This window comes from Equus asinus, chromosome 28 (genome assembly GCF_041296235.1).
Source record: "Equus asinus isolate D_3611 breed Donkey chromosome 28, EquAss-T2T_v2, whole genome shotgun sequence".
Classification (NCBI taxonomy): domain Eukaryota; kingdom Metazoa; phylum Chordata; class Mammalia; order Perissodactyla; family Equidae; genus Equus; species Equus asinus.
The window spans coordinates 51,141,300-51,161,434 of NC_091817.1; the positions used below are offsets into that span (position 1 = coordinate 51,141,300).

General features: G+C 48.7%; 1 protein-coding gene across 2 annotated transcripts in view; it reads left to right on the top strand.

Annotated features, from left to right (window-relative positions):
* The window catches only part of TCF25 (TCF25 ribosome quality control complex subunit), a 30,018-nt gene that overhangs the window by 3,504 nt on the left and 6,379 nt on the right, over positions 1 to 20,135 (top strand). For both annotated transcript variants that reach the window (XM_044761470.2, XM_044761469.2), the window contains exons 2-12: positions 8,530 to 8,694; positions 9,688 to 9,762; positions 10,498 to 10,616; positions 11,204 to 11,269; positions 13,951 to 14,033; positions 15,206 to 15,336; positions 15,793 to 15,892; positions 16,718 to 16,811; positions 17,956 to 18,048; positions 18,168 to 18,273; positions 19,896 to 20,055. In XM_044761470.2, the coding sequence (XP_044617405.1) occupies positions 8,530 to 8,694; positions 9,688 to 9,762; positions 10,498 to 10,616; positions 11,204 to 11,269; positions 13,951 to 14,033; positions 15,206 to 15,336; positions 15,793 to 15,892; positions 16,718 to 16,811; positions 17,956 to 18,048; positions 18,168 to 18,273; positions 19,896 to 20,055 (1,192 nt within the window). The remainder of the gene's footprint in view (positions 1 to 8,529; positions 8,695 to 9,687; positions 9,763 to 10,497; positions 10,617 to 11,203; positions 11,270 to 13,950; positions 14,034 to 15,205; positions 15,337 to 15,792; positions 15,893 to 16,717; positions 16,812 to 17,955; positions 18,049 to 18,167; positions 18,274 to 19,895; positions 20,056 to 20,135) is intronic.

A 20,135-nucleotide genomic window follows, 5' to 3' on the forward strand; every position in this document is an offset into this window, starting at 1 on the left:
ATGCACCTGTTATAAGTATATAGTCTGAGTTTTGCAGCATAACATACTGCGCAGCCATTAAAGATGATGTTGTAGAGTAGAACTTCTTAGTATTTCTTGGGCCAAAGACCACTTTGACAATCTGATAAAAATCACATAAACACACTTTTAAAAGCTATCAGGATTTATTCTATAGCATTAAAAAGTTTTGCCTCTGAGTAAGGAAGATCAGTCTTTTACAGAGAATTATGTGTGTATGTCTCTCTGCTTTTATGTACAGTATAGTGGCCATTCCCTGAAAGTAACTGAAATAAATCTAAATTGTGCAATCAAATAAAAAACAAACTTCTTCCAAAATAAGTTTCAGTGATGAGGCTGCTGTTGTTTGACTGAAATAAGGACTTGAAATTGTTCAGTGATCTTTGACTTGCCAACACATGTGTCATCATTATCTTTGATATCCCATTGATTTTGATCCTTAGTTTTAATGACAGCAAGAGCAAAACCCCAGATTCACATTCACAAACACGTTTAATAACAGATGGTATTAGAACTATGTATTTTGTTTACTGGTCAAGGATTACCATAATTTTCTAAAATTCTTCAGGTCAAAAATCAAATTACAGGGGCCTGGCCCAGTGGCACAGTGGTTAAGTTCACACGTCTGCTTCTCGGTGGCCCGGAGTTCACTGGTTCAGATCCTGGGTGCAGACATGGCACCGCTTGGCAACAGGCATGCTATGTAGGTGTCCCATGTATAAAGTAGAGGAAGATGGGCATGGATGTTAGCTCAGGGCCAGTCTTCCTCGGCAAAAAGAGGAGGATTGGCAGTAGTTAGCTCAGGGCTAATTTTCCTCAAAAAAAAAAAAAATTCACATTGCTTCATTTCTTTTGTCCTCAAGTCTGTGAGATTATCTTCAGCAAAGTTGCCATCATTAATGCTTCTTTGATCAAGGAAAGAATTATGAATCCATATTCTAATTGTGATGTTAAATGAACAGTGAAAAAAAATGTCTGCTGTGTTTCCAGACATCTGCCGGTTTCTGCTTACAAATAGGTGAAGTTTTGTCATTCTTGACTGCAGACTGGAGAAGCACTTCCTTCAGTGATGTGAAGTTTTAATGGCTTCCCTCTTTCAATGGGAAAAATAACTCCTTTTTTCTCCTTTTTTCAGCAGCACTTTTAGTGGTGCCCATGGGGCCCTAAACTGAAAAGCTTATTTTTGGAGAGCTAAAAACAATCTCTAAATAAACCAAGCAGTGGATGAATAAAAACAAAAGTAAGATTTCTACTTCTAGCCATGGTAGAATAATTGGTACTAGAATAGCCTTCTGGCCATGAACAATATAAAACTGAGCTAGAGATATAAAGTAACAGTTTTCAGATATTAGGCAAGAGGTGCTGAGGTCTGTGACCCTGAGGGAAGAGGAACATGGTGAGCCCGCTGACCTGGCCTTCTCCCTGGAGGCACTTTTCAGAGAGCAGCACAGGGAGGACAGCACAAGAGAACATGGTGGTGGCACTGAACTGAGGAGGCAGATTCGACTTTGGGTCCACTGAGGAGCTGGAGTTCCCGGGCTGGGGTGCTGCGGAGAACGAGTTCCAGAAATCTGCTTCCAGTCTTCAGCTCAGTACTCAGCTGTGTTGGGCAAAAAACAACCAGAGGGGAAAGGACAGCTCCCAAGACCATGAGATTAACTGGGACGGGAGCTCACAGGGTCTGGGAGACTCCTGACCAGCCAGAATGAAAGGGCCTCACTGGGAAGCCTGGGGTCCAGTAGAGGCTCCAGAAAGGCCGCTCCTTAGGAGAGGACGAAAGTCACTCTGCAATAAAGAATGCTCTAGACCTGTATTAAGAAAGCTTAGAAATAAAGTTTGAAGGGATGGTGCTAATATGTAAATAAATTGACTGCCTGCCTGAATGAATTTTAGCATTCTATTAAGGAAAGGGACACAGTCCAGTCACTCAGCAGTGTAGCACACGGTGAGAAATCACCAGGCACTCGAAGGACCAGGAAAATGTGACTCATAACCACCTGGAAATGACAGATGGTAAATTAGATGCAAACCTAAGATAGCATATAGATGTATTCAAGGACTTAAAGAAAATTGTGAACGTAATGAGGGAAAACAAGGAATTCCAATAGAGAAATGGAAGCTATAAAAAGAGCAAATTCTGGAACTAAAAAATACAATATCTGAAATGAATAATTGACTTGATTGTCTTAATAGCAGATTAGACACTAGAGAAGAAAAGATCAGTGGTCTTGAAGTTAGGGCAAAGAAACGATCACAACTAACCAGAAACGGGAAAAGATTGTCTCAGTACCTGTAGGACAGTATCAAACAGTCTAATGTGTCTGTAATTGGAGTAGCAGAACAAGAGAAGAGAGACAGGGGCTGGCCCCGTGGCCGAGTGGTTAAGTTCACATGCTCCACTGCAGGCGGCCCAGTGTTTCATTGCTTCAAATCCTGGGCGCGGACATGGCACTGCTCATCAAACCACGCTGAGGCAGCATCCCACATGCCACAACTAGAAGGACCCACAACGAAGAATATATAACTGTGTACCAGGGGGCTTTGGGGAGAAAAAAGGAAAAAAAATCTTTTAAAAAAAAAAGAGAGAAGAGAGACAAGTGAAGAAGAAATAATTGATGAAATGGTAGAAAAATTCCCAAACATCATATAAAATAAAACCCCAAGGATTCAAGAAGTTTAATAAACCCCAAGCAGGATAAACATAAAGGAAACCATGACAAAGTAAATCATAAATTGCTGAAAACCAGTGGTGAAGAAAAATTATAAAAGTAGCTGGAGAAAAGAGGCACATTATCTACAGGAAAACAGTAAGAATAGTTGCTGACTTCTCATCAGATACAGGGCAAGGCAGAAGACAGAGCAGCATCTTTAAAGTGCTAGAAGGAAAACTTAATTTGGCATTCTATATCCAGTGAAACATTTTCCAAAAACTGAATCAAGAAGAAAAAGAGGGGCTGGCCCCATGGCCAAGTGGTTAAGTTCGTGCACTCCACTGTGGCGGCCCAGGGTTTCGCTAGTTTGGATCCTGGGCGCGGACATGGCATTGCTTGTCAGGCCACGTTAAGGCAGCATCACACATGCCACAACTAGAAGGACCTGTAACTAAGATATACAACTATGTACTGGGGGGATTTGGGGAAATAAAGCAGAAAAAAAAAAAGAAGAAGAAATAGAGAATCTGAATAGACCATTCACCAGTAAAGAGATTGAAACAGTAATCAGAAACCTTCCAAAAAACAAAATTTCAGGATCAAGTGGCTTCTCTGGAGAATTCTACCGAACATTCAAAGAAGATTTGATATGTATGCTTCCCAAACTATTCCAAAAAGCTGAAGAAGACAAAATGCTTCCAAACTCATTCTATGAGGCCAACATTATCTTGATACCAAAACCAGACACGGACAACACAAAGAAGGAAAATTATAGGTCAATATCGCTGATGAACATAGATGCAAAAATCCTCAACAAAATATTGGCAAATCAAATACAGCAATACATTAAAAAGATCATACGCCATGATCAAGTGGGATTTATACCAGGGATGCAGGGGGTGGTTCAACATCCACAAATCAATTAATGTGATACACCACGTTAACAAAATGAGGAATAAAAATGTCAAGATCATCTCAATAGATGCAGAGAAAGCATCTGACAAGAGCCAACATCCATTTTTATGATAAAAATTCTCAATTGAATGGGTATAGAAGGAAAGTACCTCAACATAAAAAGGCCATATATGACACACCCACAGCCAGCATCATACTTAAGGGTGAAAAACTGAAAGCCATCCCTCTGAGAGGAGGAAGAAGACAAGGGTGCCCACTCTTGCCACTCTTATTCAAAATAGTACTGGTATTTTTTTATTTCTCCTTTGATATCTTCATTGATCCAATGGTTGTCCAGTAGCATGTTGTTTGGTCTCCACATATATGTGACTTTCCCAGCCTTTTTCTTGTAGTTGATTTCTAGTTTCATAGCATTGTGATCTGAAAAGATCCTTGATATGATTTCAGTCATCATAAATTTATTGAGGCTTACCTTGTTTCTCAGCATATGATGTATCTTTGCGAATGTTCCATGTGCACTTGAGAAGAATGTATATTCTGCTGTTTTTGGATGGAATGTTCTATATGTTAAGTCCATCTGGTCTAGTATGTCACTTAAGGCCACTGTTTCCTTGTGCTTTCTGTCTGGATGATCTATCCATTGATGTGAGTCGGGTGTTAAGGTCCCCTACTATTCTTGTGTTGCTGTCACTTTCTTCCTTTAGGTATGTTAATAGTTGCTTTATATCCTCTGGTGCTCCTGTGTTAGGTGCATATATACTCATAAGTGTTATGTCCTCTTGGTGGAATGTCCCTTTTATCATTATATACTGCTCCTCTTTGTCTCTGATTGTCTTTTTTCTCTTGAAGTCTGCTTTGTCTGATGTACGTATGACAACACCTGCTTTTGTTTGTTTGCCTTTTGCTTGGAGTATCATCTTCCATCTCTTCCCTCTGATCTTCTGTTTGTCTTTAGAACTGAGATGTGTTTCCTGGAGGCAGCATATTGTTTAGTCTTGTTTTTTAATCTATCCAGCCACTCTTTGTCTTTTGATTGGAGAATTCCGTCTGTTTACATTTAGAGTGATTATTGACAGATGGGAGCTTAATGTTTCCATTTTATATTTTGTTTTCCAGTTGTTCTGTGTTTCCATTGTTTCTTCTTTGTATTTTTTTTTTTTTTGGAAGATTAGCCTGAGCTAACATCTGCCACCAATGCTCATCTTTGGGCTGAGGAAGACTGGCCCTGAGCTAACATCCGTGCCCATCTTCCTCCACTTTATATGTGGGACGCCTGCTACAGCATGGCTTGCCAAGCAGTGCCATGTCCGCACCCAGGATCTGAACTGGCAAACCCCGGGCTGCCGAAGCGGAATGTGTGCACTTAACCACTGCGCCACTGGGCCGGCCCCCTCCCTTGTATTTCTGACTGCCATTTCAGTTTGCTGGTTTTCTGTCAGGGTTTTCTCAGTTTTCTCTTTATTTAGGATTTGTGACTCTGCTCTGATTTTTTTTTTAAGATTGGCACCTGAGCTAACAAGGGTTGTCATTTTTTTTTTCCTGCTTTTTCCTCTCCAAATGCCCCCAGTACGTAGTCGTATATTTCAGTTGTGGGTCCTTCTCGTTGTAGCATGTGGGATGCCACCTCAGTGTGGCCTGATGAGCAGGGCCATGTCTGCACCCAGGATCCGAACCAGCGAAACCCCGCACTGCTGAAATGGAGCGTGTGAACTTAACCACTTGGCCACCGGGCCAGCTCCCTCTGACTTTTTGTTTAGTGGTTAACATGAAGTATGTATAAAAGATCTCATGGGGTTGGTCTGGTGGTGTAGTGGTCAAGTTCACTTGATCAGCTGCAGTGGTCCAGGGTTTGCAGGTTCAGATCCCAGCCACTGACCTATACACCACTCATCAGGCCATGCTGTGGCTGTGTTCCACATATAAAATGGAGGAAGATTGGCATGGATGTTAGCTCAGGGCCAATATTCTTCAGCAAAAAGAGGAAGATTGGCAACAGATGTTAGCTCAAGGCCAGTCTTCCTCATACACACACAAAAAACTCTCAAAGATGAGATAGTTCATTTTCTGATAGCCTCTTATCTCTCTTAGCCTAAGCAGGTTCCATCCCATTCCTCTTCCCTTTCTGAGTTATCATTGTTACAAATTGTTCTTTTCTGTGTTGTGAGTTTGTGACTAAATTCACGTGTTTATAGTTATTTTTGATGCTTTCCCTCCCTTAGTCTTTTATGTTATAATTAAGTGTTTACTAACCTATTCTGATATAAAGCTGCAATTTTCTGATTCTACTTATTTCATTGCTAAAGGTTTTTTAAACCTTTGCTTTTTAGATTCAGATAGGAGGGCTCCTTTCAATGTTTCTTGTAAGGCAGACCTAGTGGTGATGAAGTCCCTCAGCTTTTGTTTATCTGAGAAAGCTTTTACTTCCCCGTCATATCTGAAGTATAGTTCCCCTTGATAGAGTATTCTTGGCTGAAAGTTTCTGTCTTTCAGTATTTTGAATATATCATTCTGCTCTCTTCTAGCCTGCAAGGTTTCTGCTGAGAAATCTGCTGCAAGCCTGATGGGGGTTCCCCTGTAGGTTATTATCTTCTGCCTTGCTGCCTTTAATATCTGTCATTGACTTTTGGCAGTTTTAATGGTATACGCCTTGGAGAAGGTCTTTTTGCATTGATGTAATTAGGGGTTCTACTGGCCCCTGTACTTGTAAGTCCAGTTCCTTCCCCAGTTTGGGAAGTTCTCAGCTATTATTTGTTTGAACAAGCTCTCTGCTCCTTTCTCCCTTTCTTCTCCCTCTGGAAAACTTATAATCCTTATGTTGCTTTTCCTAAGTAAGTCGAATATTTCTGGAAGAATTTCTTCATTTTTTAAAAATCTTAGTTCTCCTTCATTCTCCACCTGAAGGATTTCTATATTTCTTTCCTCTAAATCACTAATTCTATCCTCCATAACATCAGGTCTATATTTCATGGATTCTAGATTGCTTTTTATCTCATTAATTGTGTTCTTCATCTCCACCATTTGTTTTTTTTAGAGTTTCAATCTCTTTGGTGAAGAATTCCTTCTGCTAATTAATTTTACTCCTGAGCTCATTGAACTGTCTTTCTGAGTCTTCTTGTAACTCGCTGAGTTTCTTTATGGCAAGTACTTTGAATTCTCTGTCATTTACACTGTGAATTTCTGTGATGTCAGGATTGGTTTCTGGAGACTTGTCATTTTCCTTCTGCTCTGAAGTGTTAATACAGTTCTTCATGGTGTTTGGTTAAAGTGATCCTTTGCTGGGGCATTTCTGGTAGTGTTAGGTCACATATTCCACCTGCCACTGCTCGGGGGGCAGGAGCTGTTTTCTGATCCTGTCCCGTCTGCTGGAAGTTGTGCTGGTAGGCATTCTCTGTGTTTGTGCACTGGCCACAGCTGCTTAGCAGGTCATGCACACACATGCAGGTGGGGCCTCTGTGCTCTGCCACTGGGTCACTCTGGTGCGGGACCAGTGCACTCAGCAGGAGACCAGCTAAGCTAGTGCACTAGGTGGGCGGGTGGGGGGGTGCTTTCTGTCATGCATGGGCCAGCTCTGTGCTTGAGGGAGGCTCAGCAGAGCTGCTGTGCTTGGTGGGGGCAGCTTCATGGGGCTGAGCCGCACCACTCGGTGGGGAGCGTTCCCATGGCCAGGGCTGCTGCAACACTGAGTGCTCTTGCAGGCTGGGCTACAACTCCAAAAGTGTTCAAGTGGGCCGGGCTGCCCCCACCTCCTCTTATAGTCCCACTGGCCGCTGTTTGAGGACTCAGGACCTAGATCATTATCACTGGGGAAGGGGAGGGGTGCACTCACCTAGTTTCACTGAGTCTTGGGGATCCAGCCCACCTATCTTCAGATGCACGGCTGCAAGGATCTCTTGGACGTCCTGTTGTGCTGTGCATCGAATCCTCTGCTGGTTAATGAATGGTCCATGCAGTTGTAACTTAGAGGGGAGAGACAAGGGAACAATTTACTCTGCCAAGATGCCTATGTCTGACCATGTAGCTTTGTTTATTTATTTTTGGAAGTCTATTTGTTTACTTATTTTGGATCTTTATTTATTTTTGTACCATGTTGGGTCCATCAAGTCTGGTTTATGAAGCATGGTTGTTATTGTTCCATGTTGGTCTCTTTTATTTGTTTATGCACTTATGAGCTGAAGGGCCAGCTGGTACCCACCTCTGCTCCTCCCTACCCCCGTGCCCCCATGTCTCCTCCAGGTGTGAGCATGTGCAAGTCTGTGTTTAGTGTGTATGAGCATGTTTAGTGTGTGAATGAGCATGTACAAGTCTGTGAGTGTTTAGTGTGAGTTTAGTGTGTGAGTCTTCTGGGACTCTCCCTTCAGCACTGTGTTCCTAAGATTCATCTGTGTTGTGTGTATGAATGTGGTTCATTCCTTTTCACTACTATATAAGGTTCCGTTGTGTGGGTTATTTTTATTATTACCTTTATTATGAGGAACCTGTTTGTAGATAGGTTTGTTCTCAGGTGCCTTCTTTTCCTCCAGTTTCTTCTCCTGTCTGCTACCATAGAGCTGAGCCAGAGTCCACAGTAGGGGGAAAGAACATTAATGCACTGGCTGAACATGTGTGTTTACAAATCTTTTCCCTAAGGGGGTACTCGGTAACTGGGGATAAGTTGTAGTGTTCGGAGATTCTTCATTATGTCGCTCAAAGACAGAGATGCCATATGGCCACACGGCGCCCATCACCCTCTGAAGTGCATTGACTGAAGTCGCCCTGAAGATGAGCACTGTGACACTGCTAGCACCACAGACCTTTGTGCTCCTTCCCTCTGTGACCTCAGAGTGACCTTGAGCATGCCCATCGCCTCCATTCTGCTCTCCATTCTCACACGCATTTCGGTGTTGCCACTTAATCAGTGACTAGGATGCACATGAATGACCCTGTGCTCTCCCATCTGTTTTTCCAGATCAACATCGAGGACCTCGAGGAGGGACCTGTGGTGAACGGGGAGAGGTCTGATTGTCTGCTCACAGACGCTGTGGTGTCGAGGAACAAAAGGAGGTCCCCGAGTGGAAGCACAGAAACCAAGAGAGATGGAGAAGCAGCTGACAGGGCAGCGCTCCCCGAGCAGGTGTGGGGCTGTGTGGTGACAAGGAGGGGCCAAGCCACACACACTCTCTCCTGTCATTTTCTGGGTTCCATTTTGCCAGTTGCCCAGTTTCTCCCAAATTTTCTTGGAGGCCCACATCAGATTTGCATGAAATCCTCAAGACTCACGGTGGCCATGGAGGGAGCCACATTCAGGGTCCCCCAGACAAGCTTCCCTGGCTCGAGAGGTGGTTCCCAAGTCTTGAGAGAGTCTGCTCTGGCTCAGCGGGGTGTGTGTTCCCTGTGATGGTGCATCTGAGCTCGGGTGGGTGGACCGAGGCCCTGGGGGACAAGCTTCCAGGAAACATATGGGTCAGGTTGGTGTTGGGGTGTGGCCGCAGTGCACCACGGCACAGGAGAGGGCCCCTCAGGACTCACTTATTCAACAAGTCCTTATTGTGAGCCTCCTGGGCTCTGGAGACGAGTCTTCGCCCTCCAGGGATCTCTGGTCGAGGGGGTGACACAGGCGTGGAGACCTGACTGGGCTTGGGGTGGTGGGGGCTTCCCTGAGGAGCCTCCACACTGATGGAAGGAGGTGGCCTGGTAAAGGCACGAGAGGGGTGAAGGCAGAGGGCCTGCAGGGGTGGGGGACTGTGGTGCAGAGCCCTGTCTGTGGGGTGGCTGTGTGGCGGGGAGGGTGATTGCTGAGGTGGAGGATGAAAGCAGAGGGCAGACGGGCAAGTGGTCAGAACCCTGGGAGCCATGTCGTGAGGTCGGGGGAGCCCTGAGGTAGTCAGGAGGGGGTGAGAGAGGCTGCCTGGACAGCAGACCTGAGCACGACAGGGCGGAGCAGAGGGGAGGAGCCGCAGGAGGGGCATGTTGTTGGAGAGAAGTGGGTGCATTCACAGGAGGTCCAGAAAGGGAAGACGGACGCCAGGCCACGTCCTCATGCCCGTCTGCAGCTTGCTGCTCTAGTTCTCAGGGTTTCAGAGTGTATCATCTCTTTCCATTGATTAAAATGTGCTTCTTTTGTTAGTCTAATATAAGTGGCAAACTCCGAAAGAAGAAAAAGAAACAGAAAAGTAAGAAAAACGCTACGGGAGAAACTTCGGTACGTGGATCTGGCTGATTTCCTCTCAGTTCTCTTCCGGCTGTTTTTCGAAGGCAGTTCATTTTTATTTGATATCTTGATTCCTTCCCTTAGGAGGATAACTAACTCAGGGGTCAGGGAAAACAAAAACGAAAAATTACTAAACCAAATTTTGCCCCTGTGTCTGTTCCCTTCTTCCTGGAGGGTCAGAGCCCCTCTGGGCTTGCCGTTTCCCAGCAAACTGTCGGAAATGACGCTCTTTGGACGGCGCGGTCCCTCCTCGTTCCGCTGCCCCTGTGCGCTGACCTTTTAGTGCTGACGGCCTCATTTGGGAGTGAGATGTAAAGCTCTCTCAGGTGCAGCCTGTCATCAGAAAACATACTTCCATTATTGCCCCGGTCCTCTGCAGGAGAGTCTCTTCTCCTGAAAAGAGGTTGTAACTTGGTTGCCGTTCACAGTTCGCAGCTCAGTTACCTGAGGAGGCGAGCACACCTGTAAGATGAGGTGTGTGGGCTTGTGATTCAGTAGTTCAAGGGTCCCTCTGGCTCTGTGATTCTGTCTGTTGTAGCCTTCCTCTATGAAGCATCTTCCTTTTTACTAATGGTAGGTGCAGTCCACGGTGTTTGGATTATACTGTCTTTCAGGAACTAAACATAATATAATACTTGTTCATCGTAAAAATAAGCCATTTGTTATTGTTATAACATTTAAAATAAAGTCAGTGTGGTGATTAATGTGTTGTTTTTGGGCTTTTAGGAGAATGGGCTGGAAGATATCGACCGGATCTTAGAGAGGATTGAGGACAGCAGTGGTTTGAACCGCCCGGGCCCGCCTCCCCTGAGCTCGAAGAAGCACGTCCTGTATGTGGAGCACAGGTACCTCTGTCCCCGCCTGCCTGTCACTGCGGAGACTCCGTGGCAAGGGAGAACGTTATTATAAAGAAGAAGAAGAAAGAAACGCACTATCTTTATTTAAAAGTGCCAGGAATTTCTTATCAAACATATAGGAAATAGAAGAGAGGAGAAAGAAAGCAGGGAAATTCCTCCCTATTTCTAGGACCTTACGCTAAGCTTTATATATCTGGGAATGCTCTTAAACTGTGTTAAAGTAAGATGCCGTCCGAGGATAAACTCCATCTCTTGTTCTTGTAGAGGCTTAATGAAACCCTGTCCCTACCACAGAGATTGTTGCCAGCATTAAGAAAGAAAAGGCCCTCTTTTTCCTAAGTCAGTGAAGACGTCTTGATCTAGTCTCTGGCCTTTGGCTGCTCAGCCTCAGCCTGAAGAGCGTTGGCGCCTCAGCCCCGGGTCGGGGGGTTTGAAAGAAAGCAGGCCTGCAAGCTGTCTTTCAGGCCACCATAGCTGTTCTCCCTGCTGGGTTTTTATGTCACTTTCTAACATTTCCAGAATCTTTGGAAAAGAACTCAATTTCATTTTTCCTTGTAAAATTTTCACTTCTCTAGACACTTGAATCCAGACACAGAACTGAAAAGGTATTTTGGTGCTCGAGCTGTCCTGGGGGAACAGAGGTAAGGTCAACTCCAGCTTTTCTCAGTTGAAGGGGGCGGGGCGTTCTCCGAGTCAGCTGAGAGCCCTGGGGAGGACACAGGAGACGCTGAGGAGGCCGGTTCTGAGGGCTCCGGAAGGGGCCCCGGGGACAAGTGGCTGATTAACCTTGTCCCTGGCCATCGGGCTCCGTCCCTTACACTGCCTTCCCTAGTATGTGTGTCGTAGTTTTACTAAGATTCTGAAAGCCCTTGAATTTTTAGTTTTTAGCCCTGAAATCTTAATTTTTGCTCCTCAGTCAGCAGCAAGACTAACATGGAGTTTAGGTTCTGAGAGAAGTTTGATCTCTGTTAATTAATAGTCCCTAGTGCTTGGCACCTGCTAGACATGATGGGAAATGCTGAGTGTGAGGGTCTGTTTCTGGGACTTTCTGTGGGAGCTTTCGCACCAGCCAAAGATTTGTCTTTTCAAGTACATGTTCGTTGTGATTACAGAACTAAATGCTTATACAATTCCGACAGTTCAGAACTGTCTCCTTTGGCCCCCAAAGAGGATGTTACAGGCAGTTTGCTGTGTCTGCCCAGGGCCTCTGCGCACACGTCCTGTGTGCTGGTCTCACGGCCTGGTTTGCACAGCTGAGTTCTGAGCAGTGTTTTCCACAGCCTGGTGTCCCGGGGAGGGCCCTCCCTGGAGCCAGTGTAGCTTGTGTGTGGGCTGCAGTCCTCTGCCTCTGCACAGGCATTTCTAGTGAAATCTCCCAGGAATGGGTGTTCCCATGATGAGTTAGTGGTGTTCACTACCTTACACCCACCCACCGTCGCGGCCCTTCTTCCTCCTGTGAGCTACACAAGGTATGGGAGGTTTGAAAGTCGGTCATGATGTGTAGATGGGAAGTCCTGATGCTTGACCCCTGTCTGATTGTGAAGAAGGCTGGGGAAATTTCACCAGTTATTGGCTCACTTCCCTTGTATTTCTTGTTTGCTCTTATTTTGCTTTTATTTTTGTGTTTTGCCAATTCTTGATATTTTTGCCTGTTCTTATTTCTGTGCAAATTATGGTTATTAATAGTAATTAGTTAATAGTAATTACATTTATTGTTTTTATGGTGCTACTGTACTGATGTGTTTCTTTAAAAGTTTGTCTTACCAAAGGGCCTCCTTGAGCAGCTGTGGTTCCCTCCCTCCTCATTCTGCTCCTCGGAGACTGACTCACCTGCCTCTGATTGTCATCTTCTCTGGTCTCAGAATCTCCAGATCACACGTGCACTACTCTTTCTTGGGTTCTCACATCTGGACCCTCTCTGCTAGCATCCTCCTCTGACGGGCCTGGCTCGCTCACCTCCCTCTGTCCCACTTCCACTGCTCTGCTGGTGTCTGCTCAGCCCTCGGTGCTGGCCCCCCTGGGCAGTTCAGGCACCTCAGTCCAGTCTGTTCTGTATGGACAGCACACTGCAGGGCTGGGCCAGGGGATGCCATAGACAGGGACGGTTCCAAGCATCCAATGACTTCTCCTTTTTCGCTCTACCAATTGACCAGAATCACCCCACATTTTAGTTTCCTTCAGATTTTGACTGTGCTCTCCTTATACAGTTGGTTTTTCTCCTGCAGTTTTGACTTTCTTTTTTTAAAGATTGTATTTTTCCTTTTTCTACCCAAAGCCCCCCAGTAGTTGTATATATTTGTTTTAGTTGTGGGTCCTTCTAGTTGTGGCATGTGGGGTGCCACCTCAGCATGGCTTGATGAGCGGTGCCATGTCTGTGCCCAGGATCTGAACCAGTGAAACCCTGGGCCGCCAAAGCAGAGCACGTGAACGTAACCAGTCGGCCATGGGCCTGGCCCCAGTTTTGACTTTCTTTTTGGGAGAGAAACATGCTTTTTATCCTGTTATGACACAATCCAGTTTCTTGCTCTTTTTTTTTCTTAATGAAATAGTTCGGATTATGGAGAAATTATAGAGAGTAATATACACAGCTCTACATGCCCATCACTCACGTAGGAAGCAGAGTGTCACTGATAGAGCAGGACCCTCCGTATGACCACGACTTGGGGTGGGCCTGGCTCCTGCAGCAGTGACCCCCAGACAGCAGAGCCTTGGGCCCGGGGTGGGGGTGCATCCATGCCGCTGTCTGCAGGGACCCAGGCTCCCTCCCCTGCCTGCTTGTGCCCCTCTGTCCAGCTGCCCTTCTTCCAGCAGTGTGTCGACGTTGGTGCACTGAGGCCCTCCCCCAGTTCTCTCCATTGTCACCACTTTTCCCTTTTCACACCCTGTTGATGTGTTGGTGCAGCCTCAGGAGAGGGGAGGAGGTGAGAACCCACCTCAAGGCAGAGACGGCCCCTGTCCTCTGTGCTCAGCCGGTGCTGTGTGGTCCAGCCTGGGCCCCCACAGGAAGCCTGCTTGTTTGCTCTCATTCTTGTCTTTATTTTAGGTTTTCAACTTGTTTCTTTTACCTTTCCTGCCACTTTGCTGGACTGTGAGCATGCTGGCTTCCTTTTCTCTTTCTCTGGTTTTTCGGTTGTCTGGATTACAGTTTGCGGTTCTGTCTGGCAGTGCCTACGTTCCATTGTTAGCACTGCGTTCTGTCCTTGTCATGCCTGTGGACGTGCTGCTGCTCGACCCCTCTCCCTGCGCCGCGGTTTTGCTTCCACAGGCCTTGCAGAGGTCAGGCAGCGAAGGTAAAGCTGTGCCCGTGTCCTGTTCTCCCCAGGCCACGGCAGAGACAACGTGTGTATCCCAAGTGTACGTGGCTGACGACCCCTAAGAGCACCTGGCCCCGGTACAGCAAGCCAGGTGAGGGGCTGCTGGAGCTGAAGGGGTTTGCGTGGTGGCCAAGGCCGGGCACTGTTGGGGTCCGTGTGTGTCAGGCCTGGCGCTTCTCTGTCTGTGCGAAGCGAGTGTGCAGGGCTGTGATTGAGTGCACTGGCATGGGGCTGGCGGAGAGACCCAGGTCTGGGCACACACCGCCAACACCAGCTCATGTTTCCGACCACTGTGTTTTAATGCTGTGGGTACTGTACCATTGGAACCAATCAAGTTCGTTTTTAAAGTGTGATATTTTATACTTTGTTGCAAACTGGTAAGTACACATAATTTAAAGAAAAACAGCAACATTGCAGAAAGGCCTGGGGTGTGGAGTCAATGTCCTGTTGGGGTGATTGGCAGCATGGCGTGGAGGAGCATCTGAGAGCCCTCGGATCTGGGGCCCAGGGGTCCTGGGGGGCAGAGGGTGGGGGCAGGGATACTCACTGTGAGAGGCGCCATGAGCCCTTAGCCTCTGCCCACCACTGTGCCTGTGGGTTCTGCAGGAGCCTCGTGTACTCAGTAAGGACACAGAGGGCAAGCTCTGGTTCCTGGTGGGCATCTTTTGTCCCCGTTTTCCTTTGCCCACCTTCCTAGCAGAAGGCCCTGAGCACGAGCAGAGATGGGGGCTCACTGGCCGTGTGGTCCTGCGGGGCTTGGCTCTGGCGGGCCATCCGGAGGGTGAGTCAGGGCTGCCCAGCACACATACCTGTTTCACGAAGGCACTGCAGGGAGGCGAGTTTGTGAGGTCATCAGAAGAAACTGGACTCCATACACCCAAAGTCAGGCATGAGGAGCAGAGAGACGGTGCCTAGTCATGGGTTATAAGTCACTGTCACCTCGGAGGCCTGGCTGTGGCTCCTGCGCTGTCTCCATGCCCACCTAGATAAGCTAGCAGGGGGCTGTGCCTGTCCTCGTCTCTGTTGTCCTGGGGCATCAGTGCTCCATCCACGCTCCTCAGGTGAGAAACATCTATAAAGGACAAGACTAGACAGGATGCAGTGCCGGTGCAGACTGAGCCATGGGCAGTCAGCCCGGGGTGTCCTGGGACCACTCTCCAAGGGCTGGAGCAAAGGCTCTGACGTGGTGACTCGAGTTACGTGCGCACAGAGGGTCCTCGCCAAGAACGCTGCGAGCTAGGGCCTGACAGGCACTCCCCCTAGGTCTGTCGATGCGGCTGCTGGAGTCCAGGAAAGGCCTCTCCTCCTTTGCATTTGAGCACAGCGAGGAGTACCAGCAGACACAGCACAAGTTCCTGGCTGCTGTGGAGTCCATGGAGCCCAACAACATCGTGGTGCGTGTGTCCCCACGGGAGGGGCTCGCCCAGCCTGCGTCCTCTTTACTAGACCGGCTCCCCAGGCCTGGGTCCCAACCTTTGCTCACTCTGGCCAAAAGCAGCTTATCCTCTTGGCTCCTCTGACCCCCAGTGTACACTGGGTCACAAGGGTCATGGTCCAGGGCAAGGTGATTCTGAGTGCTCCCCATTGTCTTCCGTGTGGGGAACGGGGTTTGTTTCCTGGGTGAGAGTGCGAGTCAAGGTGGAGATGCCTGGGCATGCAGAGTCCCGAGCTCCACTTCACATCAGGCCAGCACCCTGTGAGCTGGGGGTGTCGTGAATGTTACCTCTAGTGGTAGTTTCCCCACCCGAGGTTTGAATGCCTGAAGGGCATGCCCAGGGCCTGCCGCCTTCCCTGATGTGTCCCAGGGAGGTCCTGCCGACAGCCCTCTCGGCTCTCTTCCTCACCTATAGGTTCTGCTCCAGACGAGCCCCTATCATGTCGACTCGCTCCTGCAGCTCAGTGACGCTTGCCGGTTTCAGGAGGACCAGGAGATGGCTCGAGACCTTGTAGGTAAGAGACTGAGAGACACCCTGCCCTGCTGTTTCCACAAGCCAGTTGTCCCTTCAGTCAAAGAGCATCTCAGAAGCTGACATCACAGGTGCTGTTTTATAAGGTAACAGGGCTGCAAATGGGTTTGCCAGGATATTTTTTCAATAACAGCTTTATTGAGATATAATTTACATACCATAAAATTCTCCTGTTTAAAGTGTACAATTCATTGAGTTTTAGTATGTGCCAGACTTCTACAGCCTCCTCACCCCTGATTCTAGATCATCACTTACGAAAGAAACCCTGACCCATCAGCTGTCATCTCCCTACCCCAAACCCTGGCAACCGCCAGTCTGCCTCTCTCTCTGGATGCTTCTGTTCTGGACATTTCCTGTAACTGGAGTCATGTACACCTGTCTCTGGCTTCTTCCATTTACCATAATGTCTTCAAGGTCCCATGTGTGACAAGGATGTCAGCACTTCATTCATTTAACAGTTGTGTGAATGGACCACGTTCTCTTCATCCACCGGCATTTGAGGGACGCTTGGGTTCTTTCCATGTTTCTGCTTTTGTGAATTAACTGCTGTGGGCGTGCGCATTTGGGTTTTGTGAGGACGTGTGTTTGCACTTCTTTGGCTCAGACCCTGGTGTTGCCAGGTTGTATCTCTGTGGTTGAAGTAAGCGCACAGTGGTGCCACTGATCCCAAGGTCACGTCCGTGCCCTGCCACTTTCCAAAATCCTAGTTCCATGACTCCTTCCTTCCAGAGCTTCCCTTGTTGCGAGGCGCGGGGGCAGGGCTGCCGTCACTGCGCAGTGGTGACACCTGCCCTGGTGTCTGCCGCAGAGAGAGCACTGTACAGCATGGAGTGCGCATTCCACCCCTTGTTCAGCCTCACCAGTGGGACCTGCCGGCTGGACTACCGCAGACCCGAGAACAGGTGAGCCAACAGCCCCGGGGGTTCACGGACACTCATACTCACTGCTCTTTCTCTTGTAAGTCTGCCGAAGCTGTCATGGGTGACATGAGTGCTAGTGGGTGCAGTGGGGGCAAGTGGCACGGGATGTCCACAAGGGGTCCCACTGGCAGCTCGGACCATAGTGTCTTGCTTTGTTGAAAGCTTGAATGCAGGAATGCTGGGCTGAAGGACAGATGGACAGATTGGGCTGGTCTGGTGTTGGCGCGTCCACGTCAGACGTGAGCCTGATAGGCCACGTCACCATGGTGGGGTCTAACAGTGTGTTTCCTGACCCTCTTCACCTGCACTGAGCAGGCGTACATGTGACACGCTTTTCTCGCAGATCTTCTTCCACCTTGAAGCCCCTGCTCTGGCCTTGGCCCTCATCAGCTCAGGCCTGCACGGCGCAGCAGCCTCCCTGCTGACGGCACCCACTGGCCTCCTGCCCTTGATGTGGTCTTTAGGGCCCTGGTGGGGTGGCTGTGCCCTCTGTCCAAGCTACCCTGTGTCCTCCTGTGTCTCCAGCTGTCCTAGGTCTTCTCCACTGTGGGATATTTCCCCTGCCCTGGAGGCCATCCTGGGTCCCAGGGCACGCCAGCCCCCACTGCCCAGTGTCCTGGGTCTGCACTGTGTCCTGGGTCTGAATTTTCTCTACTGGTTGTGTTTGTGTTAGTTTTGTCTCCCTAATTCTTAGTTCTTGAGACGGGTTATAAAATATTACTGTTTCCAGGCATTAATAGGGCAGTTGGCTGTTGATAAAAATAACAGTCCACCAGGACGATTTAAGTCACAAGACTTTATGCATCCAGCCACAGTGCTGCTGGCAGCTGTTGAAATTTGTGGATAAAGAGAGATCATAATTACAGCAAGTGATTTTAACTCTTTTTGCTTAAATGGTAAATAGTAAAAAACAAGAAGATAAAGGTTTCAATTAACAAATTAGGTTGGTTTTCTATACGTGGACACACATGTAACTGCAAACAACAAGCAGAGCGTCGCCTTCTCTGCAGACACAGGCACATTCACAGTGATTGGAGGGTGGACACCATGCTGGATGGGCTCCCGGGAGGCGTGGCCTTACCGCCGTGCTGTTGCTCTGACTCACGAGGAACTGTCTTGGATCTAGGAGCTTCTACCTGGCCCTCTACAAGCAGATGAGCTTCCTGGAGAAGCGCGGCTGCCCACGCACCGCGCTGGAGTACTGCAAGCTCATCCTGAGGTGAGTGTCCTGGCCACTGCGCCGCTCACTCAGGGGCTGCGGCCTGCGGACATCTGCCCCGGCCCACTCTGGGTTTTGTCTCCCTCTGCCCTCCTTGGTCACCATGCTGCCTCTGGAAGCCTTGAACCCGACGAGGACCCCCTGTGCATGCTGCTGCTCATCGACCACCTGGCCCTGCGGGCACGGAACTACGAGTACCTGATCCGCCTCTTCCAGGAGTGGGAGGTAGGTCTGGGCGTGGGCTGTCCCACAGGGGCCACGTCTCTCCTGCCTGTCTTTGTCCAGAGTCCCTCCCATGCACTGCAGGGATGGCTCTGCGATACCATGGCGAGGGCCAGGGCAGACTGTAAGTGCCCTCTTTTGTCTCCCTTCCCCTCTGCGTACACATGCGTGGAAAGACTACTGTGAGGTGGGGGGGCCCTGTGGGGCTCGCACAGACTGTCCCGTTGGAAGGCCGATGATGCTAGAGAGCACGTGTTGGGTTCACGTGTAAATGTGCGCTGGAGTCCCAGAGCCACTCCCCATCAGGGCCCGACACCAGGACGCTTTGGTTCCCCTGCCACAGGTGCTCATCGGGCCTGAGACTGGGCACGAGAAGGGGCGTCGGTGGTCTCATTGGTGACTCTCAGAGTGATTATGTGTAGAAGTGGTGCCTTGTTAGAGATGCTGGGTGAAATGCAATGTATCAGCATCTGTTTCACCTGTCTGTAATGCGGCTGTCAGAGCTGTGAGCTGACAGGCGCACTCTCATCGTGTGCCTGTTGGACGGTGCCGTCTCGGAGGACACACAGACCCTGCTCGGGCCACTCTCACAGGGGGCAGGTGGCGGAAAAGCAGGTGACAACATTTTATTTTATTTTTTCCTTCTTCTTCTCCCCAAAGCCACCTAGTACGTAGTTGTGTATTCTAGCTGTCGGTCCTTCTGGTTGTGCTCTGTGGCACGTCACCTCAGTGTGGCCTGACGAAGGGTGCCATGTCCACGCCCAGGATCTGAACCAGCGAAACCCTGGGCCTCTGAAGTGGAACGCATGAACTTAACCACTCGGCTGCAGGGCCAGCCCCTTTTTTCTTTATTTCTATGCTTGAATTTTTTCACAGCACATGTTTGTGAATAATTGAAAAATAACTATGTAAACCTTTGACTTCTATATCATTTGGCATGGCTGCCCAAGGAGTCCCGCCTCTGGGGTCTAGTTTACAGAAGTTCCTGGAGCTCACAAAGACGCAGCTGCAGGGAGCCCCCACAGCCCTGCAGGCTGCAGAGGAATGTTTGTGACAGTTTCTAAGCTTCCAAAACTCTATGGAGACTGTGATGGGTTGACTAGAGAAAGTGTTGTTCTTCATGTGTGTCTGTATGTACACATGTGTATACACTTGTAGAGAAAGGCAAGAGAATGCAGGGCAGTGTGAGCAGACTTCCCTGGGCGGTGGAGTCGAGGCTACGCTCCTCGGTGTGGGTGGATTCATACCCTCTGCGCTCCGCGCACAGAGGGAGTGCTGCCTGCCTGCTTCTAAAGCTGAGCCATCAATGGGGGTCCGTCTGTCTCTCACATTTCGCATCCACTGCCTGTTTCTCCCTCCGCCACCTCCCAGGTCCCTTCGCTAGCTGCTGCAGCTTCACTCAGCCAGCTAGGCTGGTCCCCACACCTTCGAGTCCTGCTGTTTGTTTTTTCTACACAGAGAAAAGCTCCCCGGATGTAAAATTGAGTGATCTTTAAACTGTGTAAGAGATGCCTGCAAAACACTGTGCTTGTCAGGGGTTCATCGAGCGACATCAGAGCGTCTGAGCTTCACATCATTTCCTCTGCCACCTTGAAGCCCCAGCCTTTGTTTCTCACCCATTGTAGGCTCATCGGAACCTGTCCCAGCTCCCCAATTTTGCCTTCTCGGTGCCATTGGCGTATTTCCTGCTGAGTCAGCAAGCAGACCTTCCTGAGCAGGAGCTCAGCTCTGCGAGGGAAAAGGCCTCTCTCCTGATCCGACAGGCGCTCACCATGTTCCCCGGAGGTGGGTGTGTCCTGCCAGCCCCCCAGCACACGCGCACACGTGTGTGCATGCGCATGGGTCCCAGCACACGCCCTTCACTT